Raw genomic sequence first — 19,052 nt, 5'->3', positions numbered from 1 at the left:
CTGGGACACTCGTAGACCATGCAGCAAGGCTGGGAGATAATCACATTTAACGCTGAGTCTAGCAATAGGAACCGGAAGGGCACGTATGGAGATGCTATAGCTGGCAAAGCCATGAGGATACTGCTTGGTATAAAAAGGATGAGGAACAAATCAGATTAATGGATGATCATCCTATGTTCCCAGTAACCCGTGACGTCATCCAGCGTCCAGGTTGCCTAGAAACCGGTGGTGCAGTTCGCACATGGGAGGCAGAAGTAGTGGACACGATGTCCGCAGTGTCGGAGAGTGAGAAGTTGTGCTGCCGACTTGTAATAGAAAGGCCAATAAGAGGCCAATGGCAACTCTGAAGGAGTTACAGCCATCCATACCCAAGATAGGAGTAACTATGCACAGGACTTATATAGCTCTGGGTTGTATGGGGAGGTGGTAAGAAGAAAGCTCTTGTAAAAAGCAAACTAAAATCAAATTCCAGCTATAGTTTTCCCAAAGACATGTAAGAGACATGACTATGTGGAGTAAAAGTCTATGGTCTGATGAGACTAAAATTGAACTCTTCGATCACATTGCTAAGTGCTATACTTGGTACAAACCTAACACTGCACATCACAGTGAAAACACCATCCCTACACTGATGTATGGAGGTGGCAGCATCACGCTGTGTGGATCCTTCGCTCCAGAAGGGACTAGAAAGCTCATAAAAATAGAGAGGAAGATAGATGGAGCAGTGTTCAGAAAAATCCAGGAGGAAAACTTGATGCAGGTTACAAGACATGACAGTGACCCAAATCATAAAGCAAAAGCCACCACGAAGTGGTTGAATGAGACGAAGGTTGATATCCTGAAGAAGCCTTGTCAAAGCCCAGATCTCAATCTAAATGAGCATTTATAACAATCACCATCCAACTTGATGGAGCTTAGTAATTTTGAGAAGAAAAATGGGCTCAAATTCCAGTGACTAGATGTGCAAAACTGATAGACAATTACCTGAATAGACCCAGAGATAAACTGCTGCCAATGGTGATTGTACTATTATTTTCAGTATTGTGTTCCTAATTAGGTTTGATAAATGGTTAATGTTTTTGTTTTCATATTTTCGAGTACTTTGTGTTGCTTAGTGGGAATAAATTTCAATTAAATCCATAATTATTTCCATGTTGTAACACAGCAAAATGTGAAAAAGCCGAAGGGTGTGAATAACTATTATAACCACTGTAGATAGTATACTTAATGTTACAATGCATTACTTACTGCAAATAGCTTCTGATTTTGTGATGATCAAAATTTTTTATTATTTTAGACTCCTGATAATAGGACAAATATTGAAATATAAATATTGCATGTAGCACAATTAATATTTTTTTTATGCTCCAATGATGATTGTGGCAATAAAATTCTCCCCAACTACTAGGCGTATATTTACTAAAGTGCAGGTTTTTAGGATTGGAAATGTTACCCATAGCAACCATTCAGATTCTAGCTATTATCTTCTAGAAGGTGCTAGATAAATGTTAAGTAGAATCTGATTGGTTGCTATGGGCAACATCTCCACTTCTAAAAAACCAAAATTTTGTAAATATATAGTCTCGTATAAAGCAAATTGTCACTTGGGCTGCATAAAATGTTGCTGGTAACTACTTTGTATAATCCACAGAAACGACTGTTATGTTTCACACCAGGATATCACAAAAACACCATAAGGTGATATTGTAGAAAGTGCCAAGCAGATGGAGATTACCTTAAACAAACTGTGCGCTTATGTAGTGAATTGATTAGTAAAGCAATTTCCATTTCCATTTTGTTGTGCAACAATGTATTTGCTTAACGTATAACTGATCAACAGCATCTGCTAAAAAGTGTATTGTTTGTTCTTAAGCTAATCATCCTGCTGAATCTCAGCCTGAAGTAAACCTACTGTATGTTTGATGCATTCTATAGTTTGGATTAAATTACACAAAAAAAGTTAGAGGCCCTTTGATCAAAAAGTATTAAAACTGAATAACAAAGAAGGCTAGGCTACAGTTATATGAAGAGCAGAGGTTGCCTAACCACATTTATCTGTCTAAAATGATCTATCCATTTCTATTCAAGCAAAAAGGCTTTAAAGTAGGTTTCTAAACCGTTATAAAGTAAGTAAATTGGTAATGCTAATTTTTTTAAATAAAAAATAACATGGCCACATGCCCCATGGGACAAGAGCAGCATTTGAGTTGGGGGACCCTAATGATTACCCAATAGAATGCAGAGACTGGCAGTCTGTGACAGATAGCCTCTGGCAGTAACCCAGTAATTGAAACCTATCCCTATAGTCTTCCCTGGCCATGGCTAAATCAGGCAACAAGTAGCCTAGATTTTTGCCACTAGTTAACGCCATCTTGAGATCTTGCATTACGCATACCCAGCAATAGGGGACCAGTGATGTTGAAGAGGCATTTTGTGGTATACATTTTGTGATAAACATTGTGTGTGCTTTGTTAATTACCCTGATTGATCCCCAGTGACATGGTAGACTTTAGAAAATGTTTTATGTAAATAGAGTTTTGAGTGTTCTCTTTTAGCTGTATAGCTTTAATAATTTGAATTATTAAAAGAAAAAATATATAATAATGCTTAGCTATATATGAGCACAAACTTTTACATACACTTTCTGATATGCCTTTCAGACATAGGCCAAAAACTCGGGTTTTTGCATGCAAATCCGCATTGACCCGTGTCTGCCGTATGTCTGAATTGTCTGACCCGGGTTTGCAGTCCCGGGTCTGCGACCTTGGTCGCTATCAGGGTTTTTCCCAGGACTAGCACCCAGGGGCAACAACCCAGTTCATATGTGAAAGGTGCGAACCCGGATCTTGATGACCTGGGTCATGCCTAAAAGAAACTGTTTGGCCAGGAACAGTAGCACTTGGAGATTACATCATCTCCAAGCACCCATTTAATGCCGGAAGACCCGGGTCACTGGAAGACCTGGGTGACAAATGTATAACTCCGGTCGTCACCCATATGATCCTAGGCTTCAACCCATGCTCAGTGTCACGGGTCCGAGCAGAGTTATAGCTAGGATTTTATGTCTGAAAGAGGTGTTTGTAAGCAGCAAAATGATTTCTTTCTTTCTTTATTTTTTATTAACAGGTTGTGAGCCGATAGAAATTAAATGTCTACAATGGAGGGACATTGAATCCGTCATTGCTGTGGTGTTTTCCTGTGTGGGCATCCTCATCACCATGTTTGTTACCTTGATTTTCATACTCTACAGAGACACCCCTGTGGTTAAATCTTCAAGCCGAGAACTCTGCTACATTATACTGGCTGGGATTTTCCTTGGTTACATATGCCCATTCACACTGATCGCCAGGCCCACCATAACCTCCTGTTATTTGCAGCGGCTCTTGGTTGGCCTCTCCTCGGCAATGTGCTACTCTGCTCTGGTGACCAAAACCAATCGCATTGCTCGAATACTAGCAGGAAGCAAGAAGAAGATCTGTACTCGTAAACCCCGTTTTATGAGCGCCTGCGCCCAAGTGATCATCGCCTCAATGTTGATTAGCATGCAACTTACATTGGTGGTTACCTTAATTATCATGGAGCCCCCTATGCCAATCCTCTCTTACCCAAGCATTAAAGAAGTCTATTTGATCTGTAATACTAGTAATTTAGGTGTAGTGGCCCCTCTTGGCTACAATGGACTTCTTATTATGAGCTGCACCTACTATGCATTCAAGACTCGCAATGTTCCAGCTAATTTCAATGAAGCTAAATACATTGCATTTACGATGTACACTACCTGTATTATCTGGTTAGCATTTGTCCCAATTTATTTTGGGAGCAACTACAAAATTATTACCACATCATTTGCTGTCAGTCTTAGTGTCACAGTTGCTTTGGGCTGTATGTTCACTCCCAAGATGTATATTATTATTGCCAAACCTGAGAGGAACGTTCGAAGTGCTTTCACCACCTCTGATGTTGTACGTATGCATGTCGGGGATGGAAAAACACCTTGCAGATCAAACACTTTCCTCAGTATCTTCAGAAGAAAGAAACCTAATGCCGGGAATACAAAGTAAGTACATAGGAGCCTTTCTGATTACTCCTGCTGTGGTCACTCTTCTATGATGGACCTGTAAATATTTAAAAACATTTAGAATTTTTTTTTTTATTATAAACATTACATTTTGCATAATAATGTATAACAGCTGACATTTGTTAACTTATTTATAAAAAAAGATCTAACTTTTACAGCGGCGATTACTACACCCTTTTAGCGGCGGCAGCAGTGCTTGGTCCACTTTATTCCATGCGCATGCGCAAGAAAATAAAAGCCACACAAAAAAAGATGCGCAGAAAACGCCATCGGCTAAGGGCTGCATTAGGTGATGTACGGAGGGCTGCTAATTCGCATACGGAGGATATGGGGATGGGAACACAGGTGGCTGTGGATTTTACAGGGCGGGGGCTGCAGCCCTGCAGCCCCTAGGTAAAATCCACCACTGAACTTCTAGATTTTTTTCCAGCATCATCAATATAACAGGCATATGGCCTTATTATGAGTAGAGTACAAAAAAAAGATATTATTTGTTCCCTAAACTAAAGCTGGGTACATACTTTACAATATATTGTACAATATATCTTTCCAGCGTGGATCGAGCGATATATCGCACACATCATATAGTGAGTATGATACGTCATTCCCTGCCGTTATTCATTGCATCGTCCCATCTGCTGTCCTGCACGTCAAATGGGACACTGTAATGAACGATGTGGTGCTGTTACATGCAGTATGTAATGATACATTGCACCGTTGTATGGTGTGTACAGCGTGTACGATTTATCAATACACTGGGTCGCACGATTATATAGTGTGTACCCAGCTTTGAATTTGTGGACTGTGTAAATATCATCACCAGAGGATTACTTTGGCACTTTTGTTGCTTTCTCATCTTGAGCTCAGTTAATTAAATACCAACAATCTTCATTCACTTTTCTGTGTCACAATTTCACTGAACTAACTCTCACTTTAGCAAACCACATTTTCTGCAAACCATAGAAAATAACATTATTATGTACTAAATCACAAACACAGCCCTTTATTGGACATAATCATGTTTACTAGATGTACAGTTTATTGCTGAAGTATAATTATTAATGATAATTGTAATAATTCATATGAATTATTTTACTCCTAATTTATGTATGTATCCTTCCACATTCAAGATAGGGATCAATCTTGCCCCTTGTAGATGTATATTTATGATTTCTTAGAAAACAATTTTTTTTAGTATACAGGAGCCTGCGCATATTCCCGATAATCGGGAATCTGCGATCAGCAGTGCATGCTACTGACTCAGGCCCACTGTTGGGACCAGAAATGTATGGGAATAGTGATAGGGTCTGGCCTGGCAGAGTCTGCTTCATTACCATGCAGACAACCATGTCACTAGCTCCTAGCTACCAGCTGCTGGTAGTGCCATTTTGCTAACATTGCTGCTGGCAACGGTGTAAGCATTCAGAATTCCTGTGTAGTGATCTTTTTCCAATCCTTGTGATTTTGCAAACCTTATAGTAATTGCTCAATATATAACCATTACCTAACTCTAAAACAACTACAGGGATTGAGGCTTCTATCACAAATAAATAATGCCCAGTATCTCTTATAATGATGTCATCTACTAATGAGGTGCAAAGACAATTATCATATCAATGCACTATGCCATACTGTATCAACACTATTAGCCATTAAACATCCTTACATATTACCCGTATTTTTTCTCTACTCTATCTTCCTCTCATTTTCTACTAAATCAGGCACATGGAAGCACAGGGGATTAATGGGAAATTCATCAGATGTCCTCTTTTTAGCTGTCAAAGACATTTGTTTACTAGTTCTAACAGAAACTCTTGTACTTGGATGTACAGTAGCACAATCTACAGTAGTTGCCATGGTGATATGGGTCATTACTGACCTAGCCATATACATTAGTAAGACATCCGTGCTACAATCATACTGGCTTTGCTACATATCTGCCAATGTGTTTTCTATTAAAAAGTATTAAAATAGGAAATAACTGTTTGTAAAAATGTACAATGTTTCTATATTCAGATTAACATTGTGCATACAAATTGGGGTATAAGTCATCTAGGTGCACTTTATTCTATACACATGACAGTCTCTATTAATTTACCAAATAATTATGTGATATCTGGCAAACTCTGCTGCTTAAACGTAAATTACCTCGAAACTACTTGATAATAGCACTATATAAATCAAAAGTTCTATTTAATAGGAGCTAACCTAGCTTTGGGTCTATATGTGACTCTCAGAAAAGCCCTTTCTCGGATGTGCACCTACCTTGACATGGCATTACCTATGCCTCGCATTGGGGGGCCAGCAATGCTGGAGAGGTGTCACTTTATTCCTTAATTCAAACGACCATGGGGTTTATGTACTAAGCCTTGAAGAGAGATAAAGAGGATGGCGATAAAGTGACAACCAATCAGCTCCTGTTTTTTTTATCAAACACAGCCTGTAACATGGCAGTTAGGAGCTGATTGGTTGGTACTTTATCTCTCTCCGAGGCTTAGTACATAGATTCCTATGTTTACTATAACCCTTCATCAGCAATGATAGCCAAGGAGAAAATACATGTAGAGGAGCGGGTTTTTCAAAAGGACTCCTCATGTTAAATACTAGCGCAACACTATAATACAGCTTGTTAGCTAGAGTTGGATATTGATAAATAGACCCCTAGTGTGGGCTGATAAAAAAGATTAGTGCTGAATAACAAAAAGGCAAGAAAGAATAATTATTATGGTACACTACAAATAGAATTATTCTGTACGTTTCTGTGCCAAGATTCTTTGGATTAATTCTCAATTAAAATTGTAACAAGCACTTCACTTATTTTTTGGACATTGAAAGATAAACATCATGAACTGACTGCCTGAAATCTTCTTTCCTATAAGCTGTAATACACTGAGAAACATGCAAGTGGTCCTATAAAAATGCAAGTGTCAGACTTTATTGCATAATCCAGCACAGCAGAACAGATGTCCTTTTTTTATAGTAATGTTAAATTATGGTGCTGGGGTCGGAAACAGATTTTGAATAGTGCCCCAGCTGCACCGCCTCTGTAATTCAGGAAAGAACTCAATCAGCTGAAAGGACTAAATTGCAGCTTGGGATGTAGATTGCAGTTTCATGCCTTATCAAAATACATCGTATATATTCCTTCCTGCTTTCAGCAAAGTATGTCATAGTCGGTGCTACCTGTAATAAAATATTCATTTAACAAATTAAAGATTTCTATATTGCTATATTATTACAAAACAGTGATTTTAACATCCAGAAGACATTATGGTTGGTGTATTGTTGTATACATTTTTAGGATTTTATTTATAACTTAACCCAGAGGGTCCCAAACGCGAACCTCAAGGCACCCCAACAGTTCAGGTTTTAGAGATATCCATGATCGAGCAAAGACGGTTAAATCAAATTGACTGAGGTACTAATTAAGTCATCTGTGGTCAAGCATGGATATCCTTAAAACCTGGACTGTTAGGAAGCTTTGAGGAATGAGTTTGGGAACTTCTGACTTAACCTATGTATATTGAGAAATAATAAATACATAAAAATTGTTTTGTGCCAAATATACTAGAAACCCCATTTTGTAAGTAGCTGATTAATTATGAATATATTGTATATTTGTCTTATCCTAGTATTACTTAGTACAGGTGAAAACCAGTTAGCTTTTTATGCCGTATGAACTGTGATTTAGGACCTGATTGAGAGGTGCATGCAAATCAGACTGTGATTCCGTATGCATCGGACTTGTGAAAATATGCTAATTGCTCAGCTGCTGTCTTGTTCACAGTGACTCCCACCTCCGGCATCTCACATCCGCCACTTATAGTACATACAAAAGAGGAAACATCGGTCACACATCGAACCCCTGAGCAACCCTATGCTGTCTCAGAATGTCTCACCTAAGACGCTGGGGCCCTTCCAGCTGTGTACGAATTGGTAGAGGCTCACTAGGGAACACCCAGAAAACCATCCCAAAACACCTGCATTTTTCTAACTACCCCCTGATACCTCTGCCAAACGCTGACTACCTGTCACTCACTTTGCAATTAAGTCCTTGGTGCCACCGCCATCTCAAACTCGCTCGTGCATTGCTGCTTTGGTGGATGAGCAGAAGCCAAAAATCGCTCCATTGTGTCTGATATCGACACTGCGACCACCTCAGAATCAGGCCATTAATGCAATAAATTTAAGTCTTCTGCCCTCCTTACCTGAATCAATGCAACCCAGACATTTCTGAGACGCCCACTGTATTAGCCCACAGATGCTGTATTAGCGCCTGGCATCTTTAGATGCCACCATCAAAACTTGCACCAGCCCTATGGCAGATTTTCCTAATGAGTATGCACTCCAAAGTGAACGATCGAGCCACCTCCCATGCACCACCCAGGAATGCCCAGCACTTTTACTAGACATTTCTGTCACTATGCGTCTCAATAATAATAGTGCCACTGTGCGCACACACACTGTGTAACGCATGCGCTGTAGGAGTTTTTACGGATTTTCGTGCATTCGCAGTAGCTGAAAATGACTGACATCGGCATTGCGTGGGGCTCTGAATCAGGTTTAAGCTGTAACAGTGGTTATACAGCAGATCTCTGACATCTTACACACACTGAGTAATCAGAAACTGCTGATGACATCATCAGCTGTGCATATATGTGTATGGAGGAACAGCAGGGACCGGAGCACAGCCTTCAACATTTGCTGCATCAAACTAACACAGACCCTCTAACATGACCTGTTCCATTAGGTGCACAATGCTCTGCTCCTGGACTTCCCTCTTAATTGATGATTGCAGACACCTGTGCTGAAACACCTGTCTCATCAATTACCTAGTTCAGCACAGGTGACTGCAATCATACATTAGGTGGGACCCCAGGAGCAGAGCATTGTGTACCTAATGGAATGGGTCATGTTGGAGGGTAGATACATAGAAACAAATATACAGTAACAAACAAAACACAGGTTGCCATTAGTATCACTTGGTCCACAGATTGCACATCCCACCCACAAAAGTACCAGGTGAGACACCACCTTGGGCGCACTACATATGTTACTTACAAATTAATGGGTGGGATAAGCAGTATGTGTAGATGTGATAAAATGCAAACTACAACATACGAAATACTAGATGCCCACAGATAACATACCATACAAAGTCGACATAATACAGAGTTGAAGCAGCCATCTTGAGCACACAATCACACAATACATTGGGCACATGAAACACAGCTGTTTACAGAGAAACATATTGCATATGGAGACAGCTATAAACCGTACATGTTTTCAAGATGCAGTCCCAGTTTTTATTTCTATTTTTGGCCATCCATCTTCAACAAGTATCCTAATGTATCTCTAGAACGGTTTATCATTTACAGTGTCCCTACCATTTATTATTCACGATCAGCACATTTACCATATTCCATATTATGATGTGGGAGATTTGTCAAAGCTTGGAGAGAGATAAAGTACCAACCAATCAGATCATGAAATTTTTCAAATACAGCCTGTAAGATGGCAGCTAGGAGCTGATTGATTGGTACTTTATCTCTCTCCACTTTATCTCTCTCCAAGCTTTGATAAATCTCCCTCATCTCTAACTATCACTCTTCATTTTTAATTTTCATTCCGTGTGCAGGATATAAATTTCATTGTAAATTATTGTAATTTGAAAGTATGTAAAACTACATAGTAGTTACATTGTCCGACCTCTATGTCTATGTAGTCAGTGTCTGTTATTAATCTATATGCAGAAAATGTACTGCTTCTCTTATACCATACAATAGAAGCAGGGGCGTTTTAAGAGAGGAAGAGACCCATGTGCAGCCTCCGTTTGGGCCCCCTCCTCTATGATGGCAGCTCAGCAGCACTGAGCGCTGTAGATTCTGGCTTCATGCCAGAATCTACAGCGCATGCGCGGGTCTCTGGGAAAATGGCGCCCACGCCTACTTTCCCGGGGACATCTTTTCTGTGCATGCTCAGATCACTGGGAAAATGTCCGCCGCAATTTTCCCAGTGAGTGTTTGCTGCTCTTTAGCACCGGTCCAGCGCTGTGGAGCAGCACTTCGGGAATCGGCGAAGAGATAAGTATAATTACCTATGGGTGCAGGGTGTGCGGCGTGGGCCCCCCTGGACCCGGGGGCCAGTGTGCCCCGCACACCCTGCACCCATTATAGGCATACTTGCCGACATTCAGCTCCCTCCTTCCGGGAGGGAGCTGAATGCCTGCATTGTGTGGGGGGTGTGGCCGGGCTACGATGCCGTTTTGGGGGCGGGACCGCACGATCGCATCATCGTGGCCCCGCCCCCTCTTCACAATGCCGGAAAAAAGGCATTGTGAAGCAGGGGGCGGAGCCACGATGACGCGATTCAGCGCGAATCGCGTCATCGGGCCCCCCGCCAGCAGGGGTTTTGACTATTAGTCTGGGGGGGTAGGCGGCAGCCGGGAGGCTTGCCTGCCTTTCCGGGGGGTCGGGAGCGGCACCCGATATTCGGGAGGCTCCCGACCAAATCGGGAGGGTAGGCAAGCCTGATTATAGATACGCCCCTGAATAGAAGTAATTCTCAGATAGAAAATGAGTCTTGCTCAAAATCCTATTTGCCACCCTGTACTTTGTTGAAGTCTAAGAAATATGCAATATTTGTTTGCAGTTTTGCTACTGTTTATGTGCACTTTGGAGCACAAGGATTGTTCCTGCCAAAACCATTGCCATATCAGACAGGGCACTACAATTACTCAGTATGCCCAGCAATTGCTGAAGAATACTTTTATATTGCCCTATGGTGCAATTGCTGCTCATTTGAATGATGGAAATATATAGCCAGTAGATACAGCACAAGCTTATTACACAAGGATGATCATTGGTAGTATATATTTATATGGGTGGTTATACATCTGCCTGTATTACTTTGCCCTCCACTACGTTTATCTGATAGTAAATGCAGTGTAAGCTGATCTCAGAATAGTGATTAATAACTGTGCAAAAGACCTTGTCTAAATAATTAATACTTTATGTAAATATAGGATAGACCCTGATTTCCAGCCTGTTGTATCTTGGACCATCCACCATTTAGCTGAAGCACAGCATGTTCATTGTAGTCAACAAGAAATCAAAATATTGAGAACATCTTATACTGTGTTCATCCACTGCATTATATACAGTACATGTACATACATGTCCCTAGTGCAAATGCGTAATCATAAATAACCAGCTGCAGCAAAACATTTATGGCAATACAACAGCCGGATTGGACAGAAGTAGTTCATACCTGGCAGAAGATGATGTCTAGTCTATGTAAGCTGATCATGTGGCGTTCAATTGCAAACTAGTGCTGGCTAGTCTTCCAAAAACCAATTTGGACTATCCTGAGCCAATTTAGTTTGAGTAATACTAGGAATGGAGCTTATCAAATTATACTGTAACTTTTTAAGTCAGCCTCAAATGCTATTTTTGGAAAGCTCTGGCTACATTTGTATTTTGGTGGTAAGTAATATTGTCTTTATTTACAGTTTTATTAAGGTATAGATCATTTGTCATTGTCTTAATTGTATAAAGAACTGGAAACTTGAATAATGTCCCTATGGAACAAATACAGGGCACTGGACCCCCCAAGGCCAACCCTGCCTGATAGAGGTCACCTGGATGCGGTGGGCAGGCCCATAATATGGCCATTGTTATGCTGAAAACCTCTTTGATGCTATATAACAGTATTATTATTAGGTTTAGCATGGTTAGAGTGTACACTTGCATTTTTTCTCTTTTTCTGCTTGCAGCACTACTAGTCTCAGCAGGTAGCACCTCATATTGTGCTTATTGTGTGCAATCTAGGGCTCCTTCCCTATGCAACCTGAATAATGTGTCAGTCACGCTGAACATTTCCTGACAGATTTTATAGCCAAAATGAAATTATACTGATGACAGAAAGTTTGAATGTGAAAAACTGTCGACTTCAATGCCAAGGAAATTATTCTTAACACATTAAAATAGAAAACTCTCTTTTAATGTTGCCTCAATGGCTTCATAAGAATAAATGATTGATTTTTAACAGTTGATGTTTCAGGTAATTGCAGCCTACTGAAATCACCTGTATGCTTTCCTCCATGAACCAAACCTTTAACATGTCATTAAGACCTTTTCTATAGGGACATATCCATACACTGTAAAATGGACATGTTCTACACTATGAAAAGCAGGAGCTTAGGCATTTTTGCACTAATAGCAATATAATAAACACCTGCATACATTGTTGTACATAAAAGACCTATATTACTATATCTCTGTATGTGTTTTTGGTCGGTAATACATAATTAATGAAATTAAGGAGTGATCTTATTTCTATTATTTGGTTGTTTCTAGAATTGATAATAAACTGCCTAAGCATTTACAGTATGTTGGTTCATAATTTAACAACTGGCATGCTTCACTTGTCTGATTTGGTGTATTGGTGTAATTTATTAAAACTGTTTTATATGTACCTATAATTATTGCATGTTTCCATGTCGGCTATGGGCAAAAAGATGTCAGCATGATTTGTAAGCTAAAAAATTCATTCATTGTTCTGCTTTGATGGGCTGAAATTATGTTGTTGCATTTGTGCCAATCTTGTTTGCATTCATCAAATTTTGCAAATAAATATTTGCCTGGAAATCATTACAGATGACATAAAGATATTATATATATATATATACTGCATAATACAATTATAGCTCCCGAATTGCTGATGGGGAATCAGTACTGCAAAGCACAAAAAGAGGGCATGGACACATGCCACGGGCTCTGACGAGTGCTTGCATAAAAGTAGTACGGTCCACTGTCATCTTCCCTTTCCCTTAAAACGCCATTTAAATTAAACTCAAGCACAATGCCAGGTGTGCGTGTCACACGTTCGCCTCTGGTCTGCTGTGCAAAGCAGTTGTGAAAGGGGTTATACCTCTCAACATTCCAGCCCAATCAGGTTGGATGGATAGAGCCCCCAAATCGATACCGTCATGCCTAAGGTTCAACAGTTCAGAGTTATAATACAATACATATCTGCAAAACTATATACCTAATGACTTAATCGTATTAAAAAATAACAAATACAGTGATAAAGAAATTCAAAAACATTTCAACATAATATGTTCATTTAATTATTACGTTTTTTTAACATTTTGGTAAAAAGAAAGTAATGGTAGCTTAGTTTAAAAAATAAATAAATAAATGTATGATGCCAAAAAACTAAAAGGTATGATGTAGTTTAATAATATCCATTATTGTTATTTCTTATGTAGTATTGTACAGTACCTAATGTTGGCTGGTAGTTATCCATTAAAGGTTATACTTAACAAAACATTACATTATAATAAACTAATGGGACTTCATGCTAAAAATATATGTTTATTCATTTATTGAACGTACCAGCCCCCATCCCCACCAAAAAAACAACATATTTTAATTTGCACAAACTATATAAAATACTATTTTGTTATTTTTCAAAAACAGATAATACTACATATATTAAAATGAAAACCCCATGCTTTAAAATATATATATGCTGTGGTCACAGTACATATATAGCATAGTAAAAGCATAACGTACTATGGGCCTGATTCAGAGTTGTAGGCAAACACGATGGTTTAAGTACAACTGATGTTTTGCAATCTGTGCATGTGCAGTTCTGTACTGCGCATGTGCAGATCAGTGTCTGCGATGCAGTGCCCCTTAAGTGCCCCTTAAGCTGCAGCATAATTGACATGCTGTGGCCGTTTGGGGGTGGGGAAGGGGCTGCGAGAACCAACGTTTCATACAAAAGGGGGTATGTTGGCCCCATTTCCTCAGCAGTCCGAGGCCATTGGCTGTACCCTTGGAAACAGCTTCACTGGCCCTGCTATTGTGAAATACAAAGCCCTCCTGAGCAGCGCTGTAACTAGGGCCCTGTGCCGGCCACGCCCTCTTTCTGAGTGACGTCATGATGTCGCGCATAAGGGAGCGGGGCCGTCGGCACTTGAAGCTGCAGCAGTGCCCGGAGCATCTTCAAGATGCCTTGGGCAGCTGTAATTATGATAGGGTGCCTGCCTGCCTGCCACCCTCCAGCCAGAAGCAGGGGCCTTGAGTTGTCAACGGTGCTGCCCACAGAGCCCTGCGCTCAGTGCGGTAACACCGGCTGCGCACCCCTAGTTACTGCCCTGCTCCTGAGTAATCTGAGGGTTACACAGGTGACTGATGGTCACGGAATTGAATCGATGGTTCTGACTCTGGATGCAGCTTTGGATCAGAAAAGCCAGCAGTGGACATCTTATTACTTAAGACGCCTCCTTCGGCTTTTGCATATTGTTGCACAGCCGCTGCATACAAAGACTCAGTGGATGTGATACAATGTCCATCTCTGAAGCAGGCCCAATGACAGAAATCTTTTGTTCACTACTTAAATAAGTAATATAGAATTCAATAAATAATAAAAAATAGGAATTTTTTTAATACAATATTTTTCAGTAAAATGTCTGAAATAACTTCTAATAATAACATCTAGAGGATCACAAATACTGAATTATAGCAAACACAAAAAAACGCTTTTCATAAATAACAAAACCACTCATTTATACATATTTTGCTACTTTTATTTTGATGTGATTATCTGCATGCTGTTTATTCAAATGCATCCATCTTTATTTTATTCATAGTTCTAATGGAAAGTCTGTGTCATGGTCTGAACCAGGTGGAAGACAAGTACAGAAGGGACAACACATGTGGCACAGACTATCAGTGCACGTGAAGCCCAAGGAGACAGGGTCATCAAACCAGACAGCTGTGATCAAGCCTATAACCAAAGGCTACCAAGTTCAAAGCAAGAGCCTCACGTTTTCAGATATTAGCACTAACACCTTGTACAATGTGGAAGAGGAAGAAGAAAATGAGCCAGCGAGGTTCAACCTACCCAGCAGCCCATCCATGGTGATACATAGGCGCTTAAATGCAACTCCTCCACCATGTCAAGAATTTGAGGAGGGTCCAGTCTACCTGTCAGAGCAAGTTTCCAAAAGCCTACCTTTGCAAAAGTCTATTTTAGACCAGCTTCACGGAGTGATCAACAAGTTCTCGACTGGCATTCCAGACTTTAACTCTGTTATTCCAGTACCAGGCCCAGAGAATGGACTTGATTCCATCTATCCCACTCAACAAGTGCTTCCACTTCAGATAGCGGGTTTCAGTGAAGGTATGGACTCCTCCACAGAGGAGGTAGAGAGTGAAAAGTTGAACCTCATTCGGAATTACATATATGATAGTACAGATACTCCTGATGAAGAACTTGTTCCAAGCAAACTAGTACTGGAGGACTCACCTGCTTTGACTCCTCCATCTCCCTTCCGGGATTCAGTAGCTTCAGGCAGTTCTGTGCCTAGTTCACCCATGTCTGAGTCAGTACTCTGCACACCCCCAAGTGTGACATATGCTTCAGTTTTGTTAAGAGACTACAAGCAAACCTCATCCACCTTGTAGACAGAGTTCTTGCATTTATGAAGCACCACAGGACTTGCCAAGTGGCAATGAGAAAGACGATTTATAGCACATGTTATAACAGAAAGAAAAGCCAATAAATAATTGTGCTGCACTAAAATTGATCTTTATGAGGGCTCCAAAAGTTATCATCCGTATTTATTTGTTCACTGTATTACTAGTTAGACAGATGCAGTATATTTAACAAAGCACAACCTTGTAACCTGCATCTAAGGAACTATATATTACCCTGTTGTTATACATAGTTGAAAATGTTGGTATACACCATCAACTGTTACCTTAGTCTTAGTGGAAACTGATCAAGATACTTAACTAAGAACTGAAGTCACCTTGTGGGCGACACATATTTATGTTTACAATTTTCGCAAAGTGAATCAGTCTTTAGTTTTGACTCAATAAAAAATAAAAATTTTGTGTTTTGCATGGAGAGGTAGACTTTTCAAAAACTATTAATTTTGTAAACTGCTTACACTCCACCAAACACTTTGATATGATGTTAGGAAACTACTTAGTAGCTTAATAAAATAGCATAGAAGAAAAGCTAATATTACTGACATTTATATGAAAGCATATGCTTTAATTTTAAAAAAAATTTTATTGCGTCCAGGGTGAGGTTCTCTAAGCAGACACAAGATGCCGGAGCGACAAAGCTTTCATTGCCCCATTTGTTTATAATCACGCTGGCATGTTTTACATCTAACCCCCTGAACTGATACATATTCTTCACTAATCTGATACAGTGCCATGGCTAGTGACACTTAACCTGTTTCACATTTTCCCAAAAGAATATTTTTCAAAAAGGGAAGATTACAATGAAAATCTGTTTGCTCAGATGATTGGGCTTTTTAAGTCTATTTCAGTATTAAGACATTCATGATATTTGTTTTGTTTTATTTAAATTGTCACAATTTGCAATGAAGCATAAACCCAAAGCACGTAAACTCCATGGTGCCCTGTGGTAGGAGCTTATAAATATAATGACCTCACATGCTGTAGTACCAGTGGCCCAATCCATAATTGACAGGATCATTAATGGGAATGTTGGTAAATCCAGGCACAGGATAAGTGATATAGGACTCATCGTCACCAACAGGTCCCTATTTCCCTGAAAGTTATCTGGTACCTTGGCATGTCGAGCGGCTACATTGGATATTAATCCTGTTGTTGAGCAGAAGGATAATGTATAATCACCTTAATATGTCACACTGTTCTCTACAGCAACAACTTTTGATCAATCCATCTCCCTTATTTGCTTCAACATAAGTAGTACTGCAGACCATAAAGGCCTCTTTTAGATATGGAGGTAAACTTATCTCTGAAGTGCAAATAAACTATGTATGTGCAGTAAAACAACTCATATAAAATGCAAGTTGCACTTGGAACACTCATCACCTAGACAGCCAGGTTGGATTTATGAAAGCACAACTAACTTACTGTAAAGGTATGCACACTTAAGTGTACAGATTAGACCACATCTCCAGATACTCCTGTTAGGAGTAGAGATATGCAGGCGCGGTTCGATTCTGATTTTCCCGCCAAATTCAGATTTTTCCCACAAAAAAACGGGTCTCAGGAAGAGGCAAAATGTCATCTTTCATGGGCAAACATCATCTTTCGTGGACAAAAGTCATGCAAATAGCCAATCAGAGTGTCTTGTCTTAGATTTGCTGGAGCATGGGAAAAGTGGAAAACCAATCCAGAAAGTCAATCTATAAACAAAGACTAAAGACAACTGAAGAAAACAGTCACAATAATACAATAATAATAATAATAAGCTCAGTTTAAGAAAGTGCTTTGAAAATGCTACAAGTGTCTGATAATTTTACTATAGTTCTAGATCCACATTGCTTAACTGAAATTATATCTAAATGGTATTTTAATACATAGCTTAAAAGGTTTTCTCAACGGAAATAATAGATATTTGTTCCTTAATTATGAGAAGTACCTTCCATACCAAAATGTGAATAATCCAACTACCTACTGTATAAAAATATTTATCATATATTACTGTAAATGTTACAATGCTTATTTTAAAAGGGGCAAATGGTGTGCAGGCTTGGGTTGAAAGGCCTCTTTCAGCTGTGCTGATGTCATATAGACATGAGGATGTTACGCAGTTCCAGTCATATAAAGAGCAGAGATGTGTGTTCTACCAATTGTAATTATAGTCAATGGCCATTAGGATAGGTGGTAGTTTGTGGTTCTCCAAAATACAAGTATACCTGAATACCTTCTGAATACCAGATAGCTAGTATTGAAGGTATAACATATTTATTTATCACTCTTCTCATGAGAAACTTGGGACTGCACAGCTCTTGATCTTTGTTTGTATATTTTGAATCACTGTGGATAAGGAAATGTACGTGTTACTGTTTTATCTGTATATTTGAGCTATATAAATTACCACTGATGAATTATCTCACAAATATATAGTACTGATAATTGTACGTCAATCTGTGTTTATGACTTATACAAAGAATAAAAAACATTGAACACTTTTTTATGCAGCTACTAAGTACAGCCTAAAGTGTAAAACAGAACTTAGTATGTTTTATAATGGTTGAGATAGCTGCTAATGTCACACTTTTTTTTGGTTTATGTGTGAAAAATATGAAAGTGTTTGCAATAAGTATGCATACAATTTAAAACTGACCTGTAGAAATGTATTGCACTATGGAGTATTTATTCTAAACTCTGAAATGTGAATAAATTTATTCCAATATTTTGCAACTATTTTCATAGATAATATTTATTGTACCAGGTTAGAATGTTTCCCTATAGCTTAATGTGAACCAAAACGTAGAACAGGAGCAGGCCACCGTGTGTTCCCCAGTTTGTTTTTGACCATTATCTCCCAGCATGCATTGTCAGCTAGCTGCAACACAAAACAGCCACAGGGTAACTCTAATTTGGAACAGCCAGAACCTTTTTACCTCAGTGTTGGCATTATAGACTCTGTTTTGTTTTCTATGTTGCATGTTTCCTCTGCCTTTTTCTATTTCAGAGGGAAATTATCTATATTTTGCCAAGGACATGACAGTGTTTCTGGCAGCATTAAATGTGAAGAACTTTTTACTGCATTGCTGTGGTCCATTTTAATTGTTGCTAGGCCACAACGTACTGTATGATGTATGAGCAAGTGATGACAGAAGCTAGAATCTACACTGCATATACAATAGTACAGGTGTTTACCATATTAATGCTGACATTTATTTATCATGTCAATGAATGTAAAATATTTGCATTGATGACACAATAAAAGTTGTAAATGTTTTCTACCTGGTTCATCACTTTTTTGGGAAGATTTTCAGGAGCTATCTTTTTGTGTAGTCTTTACACAAGTAAAGAGTTCTTATTATAGATAGATGGCACAGCCTGAGATTTCAATAGCCACACCGTTTGTGGCTATTGTGGTAAGTGTGGCACATCCACCCATACTTGCCTACTGTGCTACTCCAGGTTCCTTCCAATGACATCAG

At 39.3% G+C, this 19,052-nt stretch overlaps 1 protein-coding gene and 1 long non-coding RNA gene across 4 annotated transcripts in view; one reads left to right on the top strand and one right to left on the bottom strand.

The window, feature by feature from the left end:
- The window catches only part of GRM1 (glutamate metabotropic receptor 1), a 485,954-nt gene extending 467,137 nt beyond the window's left edge, over positions 1–18,817 (top strand). The window contains exons 8-9 of one of the 2 annotated variants that reach the window (XM_088474384.1): positions 3,127–4,057; positions 14,739–18,817. In XM_088474384.1, coding sequence (XP_088330510.1) covers positions 3,127–4,057; positions 14,739–15,555 — 1,748 coding nt within the window. In that variant the 3' untranslated portion in view covers positions 15,556–18,817. The remainder of the gene's footprint in view (positions 1–3,126; positions 4,058–14,738) is intronic. The other variant, XM_088474385.1, reaches the window with a different exon arrangement.
- The window catches only part of LOC148521930 (uncharacterized), a 110,371-nt gene that overhangs the window by 78,924 nt on the left and 12,395 nt on the right, over positions 1–19,052 (bottom strand). The gene's annotated exons all lie outside the window — the stretch shown is intronic.

The sequence above is a fragment of the Taudactylus pleione genome, unplaced genomic scaffold (assembly GCF_031769625.1).
Source record: "Taudactylus pleione unplaced genomic scaffold, aTauple2 ptg000154l, whole genome shotgun sequence".
Classification (NCBI taxonomy): Eukaryota; Metazoa; Chordata; class Amphibia; order Anura; family Myobatrachidae; genus Taudactylus; species Taudactylus pleione.
Note: the sequence above shows the minus strand (reverse complement) of the source record. Positions and strands in the feature narration are given on the sequence as shown.